We start from the raw sequence: 19,756 nt of genomic DNA on the forward strand, positions 1-19,756 counted from the left end.
TTATTTCTGAGTGGGGATTTGAACTCTGGTCTCTGAGATCCTAGTGCAACACATGAACACCGCACTAGCTTGTGTCATGCTGTTACTGTATGCTCTTCCATGTCTAACCTGTTGTAAATGGAAAACTGTTCAGATGTTGCCTTCCATTGCAAAGATTCCAGTAGACCATCCCTGAGAGGATGGCAAGGGAAAGTGCAGAATCTGACTCCTTCCAAGCATCTACACAACACAATCAATTTGTTAATGTACGGTCCCCAAAAATCTATGTAAATAGAAGTTGGCATTAATGTAAGACCTTCTGCCATGCTTATAGAGAGGCCATGCCATGGAGCGTTGAAGCCTTTGGTATTCCATGATTCAGTTATTCAATAGTGTCCTCACTCAATCTTTTTTTCTTATATGTGACTGATATAAGCATGTAACACTCTACAAGTTTTGTTGGAATGTATCAAAGTAATGTTAGTATAACATTATTAAAAAAAATAAAGGGCTTTACTAAAAATAAAACTTTCCCCCCTTATCTACTCAACTCAGAAAACTGTGGAGAATAATTTTCCTGTCCTATGCCTTGTGTTCAAAAAATGAAATAAAATTATTTCCTGCCTGCCTTCCACCCACTCCCCCTTGCCCCCCACCCCCGCCAAGAGTTGTGGGCTAGGGATAAAATTATCTACAGCACACAGATTCAGAAAAAGCAATACCTATATGAAGTATGTGTGATTCTGATTGGTTGATTGCTGATATATTGAGGGGCAGCTGAACATATACCCCCCCCCCAAATGGGGAAAGTCATGCCAAGTGACATTTTGGTCTGCCATATTGGTTCAAAATGATGACTGGTATCCAAATATTGACAATGACCACTGCTCCCAGCTTGGGAACCCTCGTGCTAGGTTTGGTGGTGATATCTCAAGAGGCAGCGGAACCTATGGAGAACAGATGGAGAAACAGTCAGGCTACTTTCTGAACTAATAGTAGATAGCCATTCTAGGTAGCAATCTGTTTTACCCTGTCTGTGAAACAACTCTAGCCATTTTCTATTATCTTTCCCTCTACCTGAGGAATTTATCAGGTTAAATCTACTAAACAAATCACTAGCAAGGCCCTATCTTGCAGTTATACTTACAAATCCAACCTTTTCCAACCTCTCTCCTTCCTGATTGAATGTTTCCCATGTTTCCCCGCCATGATTGGTTGAGAGTATCCAGGAGATTGACACTATGTTCTGTCCATCACTGGTACCACCATCACAGTATTCAACTTTGTTTTCAGCAGCCAAACATTTCCTTGACAAAGAAACATTTCTCAAAACATTTCAGCAGGAACGCTACCAGTCTGTGCAGCTGTCTTTTTGTTCTTTTGTAGTATTCTCACTCTAGATTTAATCTGCCATTGATGGAAATTCCAAACACTGAAATTTATTTTAAGTGGGAGCTGAACCAAAAATTTGTGGGGTTTAGTTTTTGTAGCAAGAAGATTGCTCTTTGTGGACTGCATGCATTTTCTCTGAAAGATACGTGCTGTTTAAGAAGACATCCCTCTCAAACTTTTCTGTGTTATTTGGGTGTACCACACAGCCACTTCCTGAAAGCATTCAGCAGATGTTTTGTTGTATTTAATACAAAGCCCTGGGTTTGATACCATTTTTTCTTGAAAGAACAAATAATTCAGTTTTCAAAAGCTTCAATCATTTCCAACCAAAAACACACTACTAGGATGTGTGCAGACATTGCTATTGAGTATTCATAACAGTATTCAACCATGCGGAGGACCAGTCCCATGCAAACATAGGCTATCATTTGCATCACAACAAATGGCGTTACCATTTTAAAAAAAATCTTGAGGTTTTGCATCAAGGCTTTGGAGGTTACAAAAATGCATATTTATAAAATCCCATTTTCTTAGCATTCAGATTCTTTAATCAAGAGAGCTAAACAGAACAAATTATCCTAAATAACATAAACAGCGATAAAAGTGCTTGCCTTAAACGGCCTTTTTCTGCATATATAAATATAAATGTTTTAGTGAACTGCTTCAGCTTTTGTACTTAGAAATTCACCTCTTTTTAGTTTTTTCCTTGCTTGTGGTTAAACGTTTTTCTTTTACAGTACATTGCCAGTATATAGACCAATAAATTTGACTCTTGTTACTTTATTTTTTATAATTAAATTCTCGCTCTCTATACAATTATCTTTCCCCCCTCCATTTTTCTTTTAAATGCAGAGGGTTGTTGCTACAGGAGAACAGCAGGCTTTCAGAAGCACTACATTACTATAAATTGGCCATTGGAAGCAGACCTACTTTAGCCTGTAAGTAAAGCTGCATGTTCATTTGTTTTTAAAAGATGCTTTTCTCTCGTGCTGTGGTATAAATACCACTTTTGGAAAATAGCGCTGGAAAATACATTTTATCTGTAAAGAATTAATTGTGCGCAGGGGAGAGATTCTGCTTGCACATAGGTATTTTTCATAATACCTCCTAAGCCCCCCTACGTGCAAAGGTTGCTCATTACCAGCCTTCCTTATTTATTTGGAGAATAGCTACCATTCCTGTTGAATTTTATGACATAAGCTTTGTTTGTTCCTCAGACTCACATACCTACCTGGTTGGGGCTCAAATGTTTTTCTCGTTGTGGTAGTAGAATGTGGCATTTTATCGTACATAATCTTCTCTAGAGGAGTGGGTTGCGGCAAGAGTCTTTAAATCTATAGCATGACCATTGTCAGTCATGATGGTACAAGTTCAGCAACATCTGGAGGGCAACAGGTTTATCCTTTATAACATACGGTTTTGACAGTAAAGAATTGGACCAGGTTGGAGATTGTAAAGATCAGTCTAGTTTTACAAATAAGTACTAGCAACTGTAGTCATCATGGCTTTGATGGTTTTAAGCAAGCCTGGCTAAAGTGGGATCTCATATGAACGTGTGATATCTTTGTGTTTTTCTCTCACACAGCTGCCTATTTAAATACTGGTATCATCTTAATGAACCAAGGCAAGGCTGACGAAGCCAGGAAGACATTCCTGAAGTGTTCAGAAATTCCTGATGAAAATTTAAAAGATCCACATGCTCACAAGAGCTCGGTTACTAGCTGCCTTTATAATTTGGGGAAACTCTACCATGAACAAGGACAGTATGAGGTGAGACCTTTTTCTTCCACAACCCTGTTAGATACCTTCACAAGCTTCATTATAATAGTTGCTTAAAACCAATTGGTTGAGTCCAGAGATACTTAAAACCAATTGGTTGAGTCCAGAGTTGCTTAAAACCAATTGGTTGAGTCCAGTTTTGAGTGTTCCACCCTTGCTGGGCCAGCGGGTGATTTTTGCTCATCCTCATCTTCCCAGACCCTTTGCATTTCCTGAAGGTTTGGAGCCTTCTGTGAGGCAGCACAGGGAAGGCAGAATTTTTATTGGTGAGAACATGGCTTTGAGCCCAGCATGATACTTCTAGAGATCTGCAAAGGGTATGGGAGGATGTCATCCAGTGAGAACAAAAATAAATTTCAAGCAATTGCAATAAATAAACTATGAACAAACATTGGAACATAGGAAGCTGCTTTATACCCTTATACTCATGGGTCCATCCAGCCAAGGCTAGAAAATGCACACACACCCGTTCCATCTCTCCACCTCCACCACTGCCTGATGTTACTGGACATGGCCCAGGGAAGCCCTGGCATGCTAAATGCAGCGGGGGAGAATAAAGGAGGCCAGAGAGGAGCAGGCAGGAGGAGTGGTGGTGAAGGAGGTGCTGAGGGTGACAAGTGCAGGAGGCAGCCAATGGCACCTCCCTGTTGTCCCCAGCCTGCTACTTGAGGTGACTGCCTCATTGAGTCTCATGAGCAGGCAAGTCCTGTATCTATTGCAATACTCTTTGCACTGACAGGCAGCAGTTCTCCAGGGTTTTAGACAGGAGTCTTTTCAAGCCCCATGTGGAGATGCCAGGAACTGGGGACTTTCTGCATGCAAATAAGTTTCTCTATCGCTAAGCTCCCTAGTGAGCTTTGACCCTTGTCCTCTGGTTTCTGTATGTTTATGCTTGGGCTAAGGTAGCCCAGCTGAATAAGCCTCAATGCAAAGCTGCTTGTATTTTATGCATTCTGCATAAATCAGTTGTCCTTCATATTCTTCCAGCCTTTTGTATGAAACAATACAGATTGTAATAGTGATTTGTGTTTATAGTAGATTGAGAGCTATCATTCTGAGCATTTGAATCACATGATAATAAAAATACTCGTCTGTAGTTAAGTCCTAATTTGTACATTGTGTAATTCTACAGAATTTTATATGTAAGCTAATGAGCCTTTGGAAGTTCTTAAATATTCCATTTCCCCTTCTTCAAATGAGATGGGAAATGATGAAAATTATTCCGCATTGCATTGAAGAGACTCATCTTTTTTGTTGACTTTTTTATAAGTGGGAAATGTGACCCTCTTCATGATTAATGAAGACAATTGCATCTTTCTTGTATTAAATTTGCATGTAGAAATTGCTTCTGAATTCTCTAATAAGAACATTTCTTTCTTTCTCTCTCCCTCCCCCCAGGATGCTCTTACAGTTTACAAAGAAGCAATACAGAAAATGCCAAGGCAGTTTGCACCACAAAGTTTATATAACATGATGGGTGAGTACAAAGCAAACATTTGAAAAGAAAATTCAGCATTTTCACCATCAAGGTGATTAGATTATTTGTAACTCCCCATTCGATTCCTGCAGTTTCATTCAAGATTATTTATATTGGCCATTATATATGAGACACTGAGACCTTATTGTTCTGCCCACGGTACATATTTCTGTTTTTCTGTTAAATTAATTTTTTTTAAGTTTAGGGAATGTATTATTCCCTCTTTATACTTTCAAAGTTCATAGACGAGGATTATGGAAACAGACCTCATCCCCGATGTCCATTCACATGGGCAACTAGATCCATAGATGTGTACAAATGTATGTGTATAATGTCTTCCACAGAAGTTTTTTTTTTTGGGGGGGGGGGTACCAGGCTCCTTGATCAGACAGAGAGAAGCCTAGATGTCTGCACTGTTGTTTTTTTTAATTTTAGATTATGTACAAACCACTTTCCTATATTTGTGTATCCAAAGTGCTGTACAGTCAATAAAACCAATTTAAAGCAACGAAAGATCAATACGTAAAACTCAGACTAAAAAAGCGGTAGCAGATGAATCAGGCAAGACAAATTTCAAACTCTGAATGCCTGTTGAAATAAAATAATCTTAAGATCATATCTAGAATGATCATATCTAAAAAAGAGGGCCTGCCGGATCTTCCCAAGAGGGAATCTCCAGAATTGTCCCACCACCACCACCACTGAAAAGCTCATGCCTTACTTTCATTTGTGAGTGGGTTTTCTCCATCCCAATAAGGAAGGCTCATGTGGCTTTCTTTGGAGGGTGAGGGGGCATTTCTTCCTCCCCATGTGGCCAGTAGCCTCAGAAGAGCAAGCTTGCAATTAATAGTTTGCTCCTGGCTCAAGACCTTTCTTCCAGTCTACAGCCCATGGAAACAGGGCATCCAAAGCTGATTGAAGGGCTTCGTAAGTTCCTATGGGCTTAAAGCAGTCTTTCACTTGGTCCTGACCTAGACTGGTAAGGCGTTTGTCAGGATTAGCACACAGATGGGCAACCAATTGATATAAAACCATCATAATCTCCTGGCTACCATATGGCTCTGTTTATATCTGCAAATGTGTGTGTTTAGTCAGCAAATGGCTTGTGACCATGATCCCATACTGCCCACAACCTGCATTCAGCTGAATGTCTGAAAAGGGTTTGTATTATGCAAGTTGGACATTCATTTTATTTTCTTGTGACAAAGAACCTAAAGAACTATTTATTTTAATATAGCAAGGTTATTCTTAGTCAGGTGTGATCTTCAGGACTTGAGATGTAATGTTCTAGGTAGCTGACATTGTACATTGACTAGATTACCTGAACTGACTTCTTCTAAACAAACTGGGAAAGGGACAACAAATTATTTGTACTTCCACTTGCCATAATTATTGAAAAGGACTAAAGCTAGGCTTGCACATGGCCCCGCACATCTCTTTTTCTTCTTCCTTGCTCACCACACAGTAAGATAGTTGCACTATCTCCCTGTAGAAAGCTTTGGACAATTCTAAGCTTGAGAAGATAAATGCTCATGGGTGTTGTATTTTATTTGAACGAAGGTTTAATGCAAAAATGAAAGTTCAAATAGTGGGTCTGTTTAATTCTTTGATTACAGTGTGTTTGGTGCTTTCAAAGAACAAGAACTCCAGTTAGACCTATTATTAACAATTTAGTGTTAAACTGTTAATATTAAGTCACTTGTACCATCTGTTTTCCATGGATTTCAAGGAATATGCCCAGTGGCTTTTGTCTCACTGGTCTGGCCAGCTGGTTCCTACTTTAAAAATGTTGCTACTTTTACTGTAGATTGACGTTTTTAGCCTTCAGATTTAAAGTTTAACAGTTTAGATCTCTCTTCTACTTATTAGTATCATGGTCATTCTTACATTGTCTACCCAGAATGTGCATCGTATATGAAATTGTGAAATAAATTTGGTTTTCAGTATTGGTGTGATTTATTTGGCCAGGTGTGCTTGATTCAAACTAAGGAAACCATATGTTTGGCCCTTTACCAAAGGAAAACAATTTATCAGTCTTTTCATTTCACTTTCAAAAGGGAGAATTAGTATGATTTAAAATGATTATCAGTCTAATTTTTTAAGATTGCATGAAGTGTTTGTTTGGTGTATGTTTTCCTTTTTTGGCACTTCATTTTAAGAAGAAAGTATAAGGGTAACACAGATTAATTGGCTTGGCATTCGGACATGCCATACAAAGGCTAAGGTCCAACTCAGCTGCATTAAATAGGTAATCTATTTTGTTTTAAGGCTTCAATTAATTCTTGGGGTCAAAAGAAATAATGGTCCCTATGGGAACATGAGTAGTTTAATGTTAAAATTAGGCTGGCTTGGTCCTTTTCTGTCCTGGAAATATGATATTATGCAGTTGATTGTGTTGCATTGCTCTTAAAACCACACAAGCCCACCTGCTAGAATAATTCATATGTTAGTCAGCTTAATGGTATAAATGTAAGTTGGAGCATAGGGGCTTTATTTTAATATTAAAAGGTAATAGGAAAGAGAGCACGGCTGATATACTCAGGTTTCAGATCATTAGTTACAAACATTTTTTCCTGTATGTAACTTCATTCCTCTAAGTGCACCTGAATGCCTGTCCTTCAGGTGTAATTTTGATAAATCCTATAGGTGGTATTTTGACACTTTGTTCATCATTTGTGCCTACCACTACTGGTCACAATTAGGTAAAGGTAAAGGTAAAGGTACCCCTGCCCATACGGGCCAGTCGTGTCCGACTCTAGGGTTGTGCGCCCATCTCACTTAAGAGGCCGGGGGCCAGTGCTGTCCAGAGACACTTCCTGGTCACGTGGCCAGCGTGACGAAGCTGCTCCGGCGAGCCGGCACCAGCGCAGCACACGGAAACACCGTTTACCTTCCCGCTTATAAAGCGGTACCTATTTATCTACTTGCACTTAGGGGTGCTTTCGAACTGCTAGGTGGGCAGGAGCTGGGACTGAAGATGGGAGCTCACCCCGCCACGGGGATTCGAACCGCCGACCATGCGATTGGCAAGCCCTAGGAGCTGAGGTTTTACCCACAGCGCCACCTGCGTCCCACAATTAGGTATCCCTCTTCAAATACACGTGGTTTTCCTTGCTTATCGTAAATATGAGGTGCCAAACTAGGAAATTCAGGTGTGGCTTCTGGCGGTTCCCTCATTGCGAGAAGTGAGGTTACAGGGAACCAGACAGAGGGCCTTCTCAGTAGTGGCACCCACCCTGTGGAACGCCCTCCCATCAGATGTCAAGGAAATAAGCAGCTATCCTATTTTTAAAAGATAACTGAAGGCAGCCCTGTTTAGGGAAGTTTTTAATATTTAATGCTGTATTGTTTTTAACACTCGATTGGGAGCCGCCCAGAAACTCAGCCAGATGGGCAGGGTGCAAATAAATTATCATCATCATCATCATCATTATTACTATTAGGCTTATGTGCAAGTAGTTGTTGCAGCTGCTTTTGGCATCTGTCTGTCTCAGGTGACAATGGAGTGTGCCTCTGGGAGTGAAGTCAAACCACTGGAGAATCACAGTGCCTACTGCGGCTGCAGAAACCAGTAACTGCTGCCACCTGTATTGTTTTTGCTGCATTAGCAAGACCAAAGTGAGCTCTCTGGGACACAAGCCTGGGCAGTGTGTATGGAGGTCTTAGGCTGCTCAGATGACATGACCACCCACTTGGTCTTGCTGCTGTGGACCAAAGGAAAGCAGAGCAATACACTTGGCAGAAGTTTTGCTGCAGATGTTGCTGGAGGAAGGCATACAAGATGCACAGGAATTCATGAATTCAAACAGCTTAGTGATACATTCTGTCAACTTCTGCCTTGTAAGCATGTGCTGAGTGTGAAGACTTGGAAATCCATAGTAACAGCTGTGCGGTTTCTGGCATTTACAGTGTAGTTGTATAAGTTGATCACTGGGTGGTTGGCACAGATTTTTAGCTGTGGTATAAAAAGAAGGGCTGCTTTAGACTTGCAAATGGTGACACAGTGGCCTGGTTTGCAAATAACCCAAGCCATGGTTTAATTCAATTATGCAAACCCAACCCAGCATCTTAAATATAGTTTGTTAAGCTTGTAAGCCATGGTTTGTTGTTTTATAAACCTTGGTTTAGGTTAACTATGGCTTAGCATTACTTGTGAAACTGGTCTGTGGTTCCTTTTGTCAGCCAAGGTTTGCATGTGTTGTTTTCTATATAATCAAAGCCAATGCAATATTAAACAATCAGATAGCTTTAAAACAAACATAAGCAATGGGTCTAAACAACAGTAATAGTCTGACTCACCCTAGTCAATACTAATTTACCACATTTGCAAATTGATGGATTAACGTCTACAAAATATTTCTTAAACTGTGCAACTTTAGTGCCTTTCAGAGTGAATCGATTTCAGCAGGCCTTTTCTTTGGTTGTGGCGGCGGCGGGGGTGCTTCAGAAAGAAAAACAGGATACCTAAGAAGCTTGACTGATTGGTAGATCTTTCTGAAACTCAAAAAATAGGTCTAGTTGCAGGCCAGTTGAATATAATTCAGGGAGTCTATAATAACCAACCTACCATATTGTATGGGTGGCTGCCCTACTTGAAAACAATGCATGAATATGCACCAGGTTGCCATGGGGTTGTGACAGTTCATCATCATTCCTGTACTACAGCTTCCTGTCTCTGAGAAGCCATTCCTGACAGCTGTTGGACCCTTTGGAAAGCAATGTGATGGGGCATGGGAGACTGCAGCAGGTCAAGGGAATTTGTAGAATTTGACTAGGCTACCTTATAGAAGCATGAGACCACTTGTGCAAGACATCTCTGGATCCAAGCCAGTGACTCTGTGTGTGTGTGTGTGTGTGTGTGTGTGTGTGTCCCCGCCCATATTGACACAGCACAGTTAAGGCATAAATCCATGCTGATGAATGATTGCTGTATTGCTCCATCCTTCTTGGAGCCAAGAGAAACAAACCATCAGGCTGGAGTTACCATGACGAGTATATCAGCACTCACAACTTGTTTCCCTGCAAACCATGATAGTAATCCAAGGTTTGTCCTTGACTTACCAGTCATGGTTGATTTGGTAGAAACTATTAATGTTGGTTCGCACATCATGATAAGTCAAGGTTTGTGGTTTCTCCTGGCTATAGGGAGTAAAGGGTGAAATGGGAACAATTCAACAGCATGCACTAGCATGCTGTCTATTCATGGTAAGACATAGTTTATGACTTACCATGTCATATGAACAGGGCCAATTCATATAATATCTATCTAGGAAATCTAGGAAATAAGTCTGGTATTCTAATTGTTGTTTCCCTTTCGTCATGCCATATGCAATGGCTCATCTATCTAATATGTAATGTATATACCAAAATAGGTATCAGAATAAATGTTAGTTTATGCAAAATCTTAGTAACAATGTGCTCTTCTTTATCTGCTGAATGTGGATACCTTTATAAAAGACAATCTAAGCTGAGTTCAGGGCCCTCATTTTGATCATGATTTGTTCATGCTCTGGAGGTTATAGGATTGCAGAGCTCCTATGGTCTAAACGATTTCTCTCTTCCTTGTTGAAATTGATTAACTTTGGATTTCATTTTGCATCTCCGTTTTAGCTGTTGATTCTGCTAAATTACTTTTTTTTTTAATTCTAGTGAAGCCAATTAACTAAGCTCGGTTTTGATTGGGTGTCTGGGTCCATAAGGAACCATTCAAGCGAAATAAATAGAAATTGACTCTGTTAACAAACACTTACAAATTAGATCAAGGTGCCTGGGCTCTTAGTACAAAAATGGAAGATGTTCTTGATCTGCCCAGACACATGTTGAAGGAACATCCTTCATTTATATACATAGATATATATGCAAATTATAAAATATATCTTATCTTTTTACATTTGGATTTCTCATACAGTTGGATTTATTCATGCATAAGTTAGGCTATAAAATATTTAGGTCATTGTTTAGATCAGCTGCGGGAAAACTTTGGCTTTCCAGATATTGCTGACCTACAACTCCCATAATCCCTGGGAGTTAGCCATGCTTGTGGATGCTGATGGGAGTTGTACTTCCACAACATCTGGAGGGCCAAAGGTTTCCTCATACCTGGTCTAAAAAGTTGAATTTCATGATATAGTTCTGACACAGAAACAGTATGATTATAGTATGATTCTATATATACTCAACAACAATATGCTGTCCCTTTCCCCCTTCCTTTTATCTTCTCACTAGAGATCAGGTTAATTCATTGACATTTTGATATAAGATCACTTACACATGGACCAGCCTTATATCCACAGTGTTAACATCTGTAAACAGATGGAGGTTTACTGGTATTAAAGTTGAATGATAAGATTAGAGGGAACTGCAGAGTTATTTCCCATGTAGGTATTTCTCTTTCACAGTAGCTGACAATGAGACTGAATGATGGAACCCAGACATGAGCTACACAAGTTACGAGATAATGCTAAACTATAGTTTTGTGTAACGTAAGAGCCATACTTCCATACTACTGTTTGAAGCTGGCTTTGTTTCCATAAGCCATAGTTAAGAATAACCACAGTTTTCAGGGTTTGGACACAATGGCAAAGAGTGGATAGATAGAAACTGAAACAAAAGCAGCCAATCTCTTCCTTGTGGTGGTACCAGAGAAGATGGGGAACTCATGAGCCTGAGTTTTGTATATAGATATAGTTTTATATAGATATAAATGTACACTCAGATAAATATTTGTTTTGAAATTATCACCATCAATTGTTACACAGAGTGTCTTATAACACCTTTAAGAACATAAACAAATGATACCATAGAAACAGAACAAAACAAATTGCACATAACAGTCGTAGGAAGCTATGCGCTTCACTAGTGACAAAAGGTGTCATTGGACCTCCAAATTATTCTGCAAAAGACCACCAGCACTACCAGTCTTGACTTTTTTTATTTCTTTTTGCTCTCTATTTCAGGGCTATTCTTTATTTCCCAGCAGAGCTGCTGCTTCCTCAAATTCAGTCAGGAATTGAAATGAAAGTGCACCTAGTTACCTTCACTATCCCCTAATTTCTTTCCAGTATTCAGTGAATCTCATATTTGCTCTGTTAACACAACTTTGCAGATAAAACCCACATAGCACACACATGTGTTAGTTACTGACAGCATGAAACAAACAAGATCCCTAGCTTGTGAAAGTTCGCTTGCTCACTAGGAAATAGTTCTTACTTGCCACAGATGGCAAGCTGAGCAGCTTTTTGGAAGCCTCGACAATGTGTTCTTCACCTCTCTTACTTGCACAGAGTGCTTCAGTTCAGTCTGTATTCAAGCTGACATCCCTTGTATTACACTTATTGTATTTAATAAAACAAGGAGCGTTTTAAGTGGAAGTGAATTAATTTAAGTGTTCTGGGCATTGTAGCACATGTTCCTTTGCACCAATATTTGTGGAATGTTTTCATTATTATTTTTCTGTGCTTGAAGCCAACCTCGAATCAGGAGACATTTTTATTAACTGGGAATAAACCAAAAGGAAGACCCTACAGGCATAGTCTTTTAAATCTGGGACAGAATGCGTACCTCCTCTATTCAGATTATGTAAATCCAGATTTTGTTACAATTTGCCCCCACTGAGAAATAAAGTAAAATATAATTGCCTCTTTCCCCCTTGTCCCTTAAATACTAAGATGACATTCAATTAGTATGCTAAACAAGGTGCCTCACTGCCTGCATATATTAAACAGTTCCTAATCTTTCACTTCATATAACAATTTTTGTCTGGCGTAATTAAGACTTTGGTATTCTCTTGGGCAACTAATGAATCTTTCCCTACCTTTCCCTTTTTGTGCTATGATTTAAGTAATGTACAATAGTATTCCTATCGCACAGACTCTAGGGATGCATTATTAAAAGTCATCAGATTTCTCTTGGGGCTGTACTAGAAGTCTCACAATTGATCTTTCTCTGTTACGCGTATCACTTAAAGAGCAAAGCTGTCATTAATCACAATATTTTTGTTGATGCAAGCCCAGTTCAAAGTTCTATACTACATATAAGTTTCCTATTTTTGTATTAAATTGTGAGCACTAACACAATGCAGGGCAAAAAATGTCCACATGAAAATATAGCATTTGTTGCTACATACTTTATTCACATCCAGCTATACTTTCTTAACTGGGTGGGGAACTGCATGTTAGGTTTCCATTTCCAATCCACTCTTTAGGGGTCTTTTTTAAAAAAAATATTTTTTATTAGGTTTTTGATAATTTTATACATATAAAACATAACCTTTTCAAACATTTAAATACAAGGTTGTTTTGAACCTTCGAACCTCCTTCTCCCCCTCCATGGATTCCATATTTAAAATTCAGTTTGCCTCATCTTTTACCTTTATTTATCTATTAATTAGGGTGTGCGGGTGGTGCTATGTTCTAAACCACTGAGCCTAGGGCTTGCTGATCAGAAGGTTGGCGGTTCGAATCCCCGCAACGGGGTGAGTTCCTGTTGCTCAGTCCCAGCTCCTGCCCACCGAGCAGTTCGAAAGCACATCAAGGTGCAAGTAGATAAATATGTACCACTCTGGCGGGAAGGTAAATGGCATTTCCATGCACTGCTCTGGTTTCGCCAGAAGTGGCTTAGTCATGCTGGCCACATCACCCAGAAGCTGTCTGCAGACAAATGCCTGCTCCCTTGGCCTATAGAGCGAGATGAACGTCGCAACCCCAGAGTCGTCCACGACTTGACCTAATGGTCAGGGGTACTTTACCTTTTTATTTGTTAATTAACCATATTTATCATAAACAATTCCATATTACAAGTGTCCTTACATCCCTGCCAAAGATTTTAACAGTGGTCTTTTAAGTAAATTACAATTTTACTCCAGTCTTTAGTAAATATTTGATCTTCCTGGTTTCTGATCTTCCCTGTCAGTCTCGCCATCTCCTCATACTCCATCAGTTTCAGCGGCCATTCTTCTTTCTCTTTGGGGGTCTCCCTCCGTAAAGCTGCAATGGGAAGCAAGGCTTTTGATTCAGTATTCCCACTGCCCCTTCTCTACTATTCAGTCTTTTCACCATTTACATTTATCTCTTCCCTCCTGGTAGCCTTCTACCTGCTGAGCCTCTCACCATTAGGCAAGCCAGCCCCAGCCGCTGAGCGCAGCTGTAGTCTTGTGACCTCTGCACCTGCAGTCACTCTGCATCTCCTAGCTGCAGCACCAGCTACAAAGCAGAGACAGGGCCACAATTGTTAAAACAATTGTTTTAACTGTGTGCTGTTGTTATTGTTGTTTTTAAAAAATCTTTTAACTGTTTTTAATTTGTGTGGGTTTTGGTGGTGGTGGTGGTAGTGTTCGTTATTCTTGAGGAAGGGAAGATGTGCCTGGGAGGAGATGTGCCCATTATATTTATTTGGTAGTTGTGAATTTTTATTCATGCCGATATATTTTAATGACGGACGATTAAGAAATATTTTAAACAAAGCAAACAAATATATTTGCATGGTAACCTCTTAACAAATGCTTTGCAGAGCTTTGTTTGTCGTTCTGTAAATCAGTTTGTGCTATCCAACAGTTTAAGTATACCTAAAATGCTGTTGCATGTAGCATAGACTTTTGAGACAGTGTTACATGTTTCAAGAGGCTTAAATCTGTTAGTCCACCAGGATGGCTAACCTGTAGCCTTCCAGATGTTGCTTGAACTACAGCTCATATCATCTCTGACTACTGGGCCTTGCTGGGTCTGATGGGAGTTGTAACTCTGCAACATCTGGTTTGCCACAGGTTAACTGGTCTGTCCTCATGTGTTTGGAAAAGGTACAAATTGTACACATCCTTTGTATTTTCAAACAAATGAGCTCTAAAGGCTCCTAGTTCTAAGGTAAATTGGACCCTTAAAACACATTCAGCAAATGCATGCATCCCTTTTCCATAAAGGAACAGGCTAAGCAAAGAGGATTTGCTTGTGTCTGTCATTTTTTTTTGTAACAAACAGTAGCATTTTACAGACCTTAATATTTTAAGCCTCCTTTTGCTCCCCTCAAAACTGCATATTCAGGTTGCCAAGAAGCATCTGGAGCTATAAAAATGGATTTATTTCAAGAAAAATGAATAATTTACTTCGCTGAAATCTTTTGGCTGAGCCTTACTATAATTTGTTTGTCTTTTACAAACATGATGCTGCAGGAGGAGATTCTGCTGCATACTCAGCTATATTCGCATGTTTAGAAGCTACTGTGTAGTAGATACTGGAAATTTAAAACCCACTGTTCAGCTATGTGTGTGAATTCGTATAAAGGGGAAACACATTAAAGTTCACCACACTCATGTGTTTGAAACCCTTATTTCTCACCATAAAGCTTGAAGTATCTTATTGCCTAAATTTTTAACCAACTGACCACAGCTGTTAGTATCAGCTATAGACAGATGCATTATTGCAAACTGAAAGTTCTATATAAATCATCATTGCATATATTTATGGTGATGCATTTTAATACTGCTTGACATTCAGGGATCAGCAGTGGAATTTCTGGGAGCACAGTCTAAGATAACTTTCAGAGAGCAGCTAATTTTAGTAGACAATCTACAACGATCTAGTTGTTCTGAGAGGATCGTATGAAATCTAGCCCATGGTGTCCTGAATTTCCTTTCCCTCTTAATTGCCGTACTCTCATATAGAAGGCAGCACATCAGATATCACTGAACATATGGTAGTAAAACAAGGACAGGTATATCTGGATGAACTTCCTTACATGCCCCATTTCCATCAGGGATTTTGATCTCTTTACATGAATGTGATAATATTAGGAGCCCTTTATTTATGAACTTCTTCTGGAAACTGAGGGGGGATTATTTGATGTTGCTCACTGGCAAAATGCTCACCAGTTATGAAAAATGCTTCCTCTGGAGCTCCCACTGACAATAATGTCAATTTTTCGATGCCAGCTGTAGACTTTTCTTTTTCATTGGGCTTTCTGATTGACCTGAGTAACTATCCAGTCCTATTAACAGACAATTGAGTTTTAATGAACCCCTGCTTTTTTCATGATTGATTTAAGCTTTCATATTGTAATACATGCCAAGGTCATATGGCAAAGGGTGACACCCAGCTGTAGCTTCCAAGGTCACCTGTCTTTGTTTCAAATTACTGCCTGGTCTGGATAGCACTGTCTTTCCAGTTAAGAAGAGAGACAGTAGCCTCAGGCAGCAGTGGCGTCTTTTCTTCCCATAGGGCTTTTCTCCCTAAGCCCCTTGACTATTCTTGGGAGTTCAGAGCTACATGTACCTACCTCTTAACTAGCCTGATGCCTTAATACACTGGAGGCAAAGTCTAGATTCTATCCTGTTTCTAGTGGTGATGCTAGAGAAAGGTTGGAGCTCAAGGATGGAGCATCTGCTTTGCATGTAGAAGACCTGAGGTTCAATCCCCAGCATTTCCAGCTAGGACTGGGGAAGATGCCTTGTGAACTTAGTTAAATGGTTATATCCCATTAACACTCTCTCTCTATATATAACTCCATGTCCTCTAATTGGTTTCCAATTCTGCTGTGCAGGGGAAGCCTACATGAGGCTCAGCAGATTACCTGAAGCAGAACACTGGTATGTGGAATCACTGCGGGCCAAAACAGACCACATCCCAGCTCATCTCACATATGGGAAACTCCTGGCTTTAACGGTAAGTTGTTATTATTTATTATATTTCTATACCACCCTTCCTCAGAAGATCACAGGGTGATTTACAATATAAAAAAACACATAAATACATAACTCTCGGGAAAGAATATGTTCATTTTGGCTAAAATTCTAGTGTGTGTTTCTAAAGAACAGACAAAAGCAAATATTGGTGTTATCTTAATAGCCAGACTTCTCAAAGTTTGCCTTTAATACAGCATTTATTTATTTTTTAAAAAACCCTAATAGGCTCCCTCTTCCCAACTCTGCTCTCTTCCCAACTCATTCCTCAATTTCCCAACCATACTTAATCTGGAGAGAGAGGACACAGTGTGCCCCATGCCCCAAAGCTAAACATGGCCGGTGAGCCCTGAATAGAAAGAGCTGTTTCCCCAGACCACAAGACAGGAAGATGAGCTCCTCCACAACAGACAAATTTTGTTGTTCACCCTCTGTTCCCTCTCCTCAACCCAGCTCATAGTTATGCTGGAGTATTATAAACCTATTGCCTTCTGTTCTAAACCATGGGGCTCCTTTCAGCAGGAGGTGGTGTTCCCATCCCTGTGGAAGTCACTGCTGCTGATGGCTAGATGGTCCATTGTCAGGCATGGTGGGACTGCAGCATATTGCCAGATGAGGCATTTGGCTTTTCCCCATGTACATGAATGAGAACATGGATATGAATGAGACAATTCTTCCAGAGACACCACCTGTCTGCATCCCTGGTGATATCAGCATTTGAAATGAATTGGGAAAACTGTGGCTTGGAGCAGGTCATCACTTCAGGTTTTCAGCTATAGATGAGAGAGAGCTTTGAACAAACCCTCAGAGGTAGGCTGGCCATCAGTTGAAACAAGGATACATGTGACATTATTGAGATTTCATAGTTGTGTGTACATGATTAGTAAAACAGACATATCTTGCTGTCTCAAATGTATAATTTGCCTGAAGTATTATGGGATCTCCTAGGTAAAACACAAAAAACAAACTAAGCGGCAGGATATATGAAAGTCCAAGAGGGGTGGGGGGAGATATGAGGCTGTTGCGACAATTTAAAGCCTATCAATGGTTTTGTCTCTTTTAAAAGGACTGTCATAGTTTTAGATACCTTGAGGATTTAACATTCTTCACCTTGCAGAATGCTTTTCTCACGCTCTGCTTACAGGTTATGCCTTCTGCCATGTTGAATGGCAGATAGAAACAAGCTCCTGTCTCCCAGTGGATTTGTATTTGTAACCTGAATCAAGCCAGAGAATGTAATCAATTCTATTCTATAATGTCCCTTATATGATGGGCCAAGGGAAAATGGAGGATTTTGGCTAGATTAACATCCTGTTCTGACAGAGAAATCATCTGTTTTCTATTAAAAAAATTACATCCTTTGTGACATATAGAACAGCACTGTATGTTTTAACTGCAAGGAAACTTCAAGTGAAAGAAGAGTAAAGGATTAGGACAACTAAGGAGTTCTAAGAAGATAATAGATCTTTTTTAGATAATGGATGTTTTTAGTTTAACTTAACTGAGAATTTTATTGTATTGGGTTTTTTAAAAAGTTTATTTTTTTGAAATTTTAACTCTCAAGGCCAATGGCTAATACAATGGCTGATGGTGACTTTAGTTTCCCTACTTCCTGCAATTGTTAGAGTTTTGAGGCATATGTTCTTGTGTGAGTTTAGCATATAATATGGTGCCATATAAAATGTTTGTGTTCATAGAAATTAATGAAGTGCACTAAAGTTATGGTGCTCAAAGAAGCATGGATTAGTGCAGAAGACAAATAATGTGACTTCAAGTCATTCATTTGAAACTCATTATTCATGCCCGTGTCAGTATGTAGATAAAGCTATGCCAGTTTTGCATAGCACTGCTCTAGATTTTCTGCTTAACCTTGTTTATGTTATCACATTTTAAGCACAAATTTTATCTGTGTTCTATTATGTTTCCTATGCTAATTTGATAGATTAGTAAAAGCTTAGGAGGAGATAGTATTTTATGTACCTCAACAATTTTCTGAAAAGCATTTTATATCTTAGTTTGGGTGGCACAGAATGGGAACATGGAACACTTTTTACAATGTAAATCAAACCCGAATCTATATTTGTAACAGAATGGCTACTGAGATTATGATCTCCCTGCCTACAGTCAACTGGAAGAAATTGTTTCACAACCCACATATCAAGTAATATTATAAATTCATATGTTAAAATTATAACTCACCAGGGTGTATTTTACCAGAAAGCATAAGAGGAGGAAAATTTAGTGGTTAAGGCATATGAGTAGTGGCTCAGCTAGTTGAATAACTGGAAGTCAGCCAACCCTGAGCTAAAGCCCCTGTTTTCATTTTATTTATTTTTCCAGAAACGGTATTTAGCTTTTTGAAGGTACATAGCACCATGATGGTGCTGTTATAAACTCCCCAATATCTCATTGTCGAAATGAGTTACTTATGGGAAGACGCTGTTGAAGCTAACTTCCTTGTTCTAGAGCTGGTTGACTGGTATTGCCAGAGCACTGGAGTCCTTCCCTGACTGTGATCATTTACAATATATGTATTTTCTGACTATAAACATGTTTATTTTAGAAAAAACTCTTAACATTACAGCATTCCTGTAATATATGTAATTGTTCTTCTGACAAAAATAACAGTGAAAGGGGCAGCCTTGAGTATTTAGAATAGTTAATTATCATTTGATCAAGACCTAGAGGTACAAAAAAAGTGTCAGCAATCTAATGTGAAGGCATATTTTTGTACAAAAATTGGAGGTCGAGGTTCTCATAATGTTAGCTAGGCTTTTGACTTCAGCTTGAGAGGCATTTTATCTGTACTGGTGTGTCTGCTGTGACTTTTATCACATAATGGCGGGTTTGAGTTCTCAAATGTACTTATCCCAGATTGCATATCTCTCTCTACACTGTACTGCAGTCTTGCTTGAATGCAGTTTTAATCTAACTAGCATATTCACAGCCTACAGGCAGCAGGCGGTTATAGTTGGTACAGTTGATCTTCTCTGTTGTCACAGAGGGCCTCGGCAGGAGAGCTGTCATTGGCTTAGCTGCTGTGATGCCACAGAGTAGAAATCTTGGCCAAAGTAGTTGTGTGGTCAGGTGGGCTTGGAGACTTTTACCCTTGGGACTATGAAGTCAGTAGGCAGCTATTAACAGGAATCATGCTGCATTTACCTCTGTATTGCCTGCGTGCCCATAGGCTTTGGGATAACATGTTGTTGCTACATATTGAGTAGTTTCAGGGTTTATGAACGGAAAGCCAGTTTCCACAAATGCTTCCTGCTTATGCCAGGATGCAGTCTGACCTCTTTTCCTTTGTATAAGAGCAAGCATGAAGGAAGCCTCCCAGCCTGTTCACAGGTCCTTATATGATCAGTGAAAACAGGTTGGTCCTGGCAAGTATTAACCGCTCTCAATCTTAACCTAGCTCTTAAAAGCCACCACCACATTGAATCTACAGTCAAACTTGAATG

General features: G+C 39.5%; 1 protein-coding gene across 1 annotated transcript in view; it reads left to right on the forward strand.

Moving 5' to 3' along the window:
• The window catches only part of TMTC2 (transmembrane O-mannosyltransferase targeting cadherins 2), a 184,251-nt gene that overhangs the window by 127,320 nt on the left and 37,175 nt on the right, over positions 1 to 19,756 (forward strand). The window contains exons 5-8 of the mRNA XM_081926582.1: positions 2,224 to 2,309; positions 2,957 to 3,141; positions 4,549 to 4,627; positions 16,157 to 16,278. Of these exons, the coding sequence (XP_081782708.1) occupies positions 2,224 to 2,309; positions 2,957 to 3,141; positions 4,549 to 4,627; positions 16,157 to 16,278 (472 nt within the window). The remainder of the gene's footprint in view (positions 1 to 2,223; positions 2,310 to 2,956; positions 3,142 to 4,548; positions 4,628 to 16,156; positions 16,279 to 19,756) is intronic.

This window comes from Podarcis melisellensis (genome assembly GCF_964234715.1).
Source record: "Podarcis melisellensis genome assembly, chromosome: 10".
Taxonomy (NCBI): Eukaryota; Metazoa; Chordata; class Lepidosauria; order Squamata; family Lacertidae; genus Podarcis; species Podarcis melisellensis.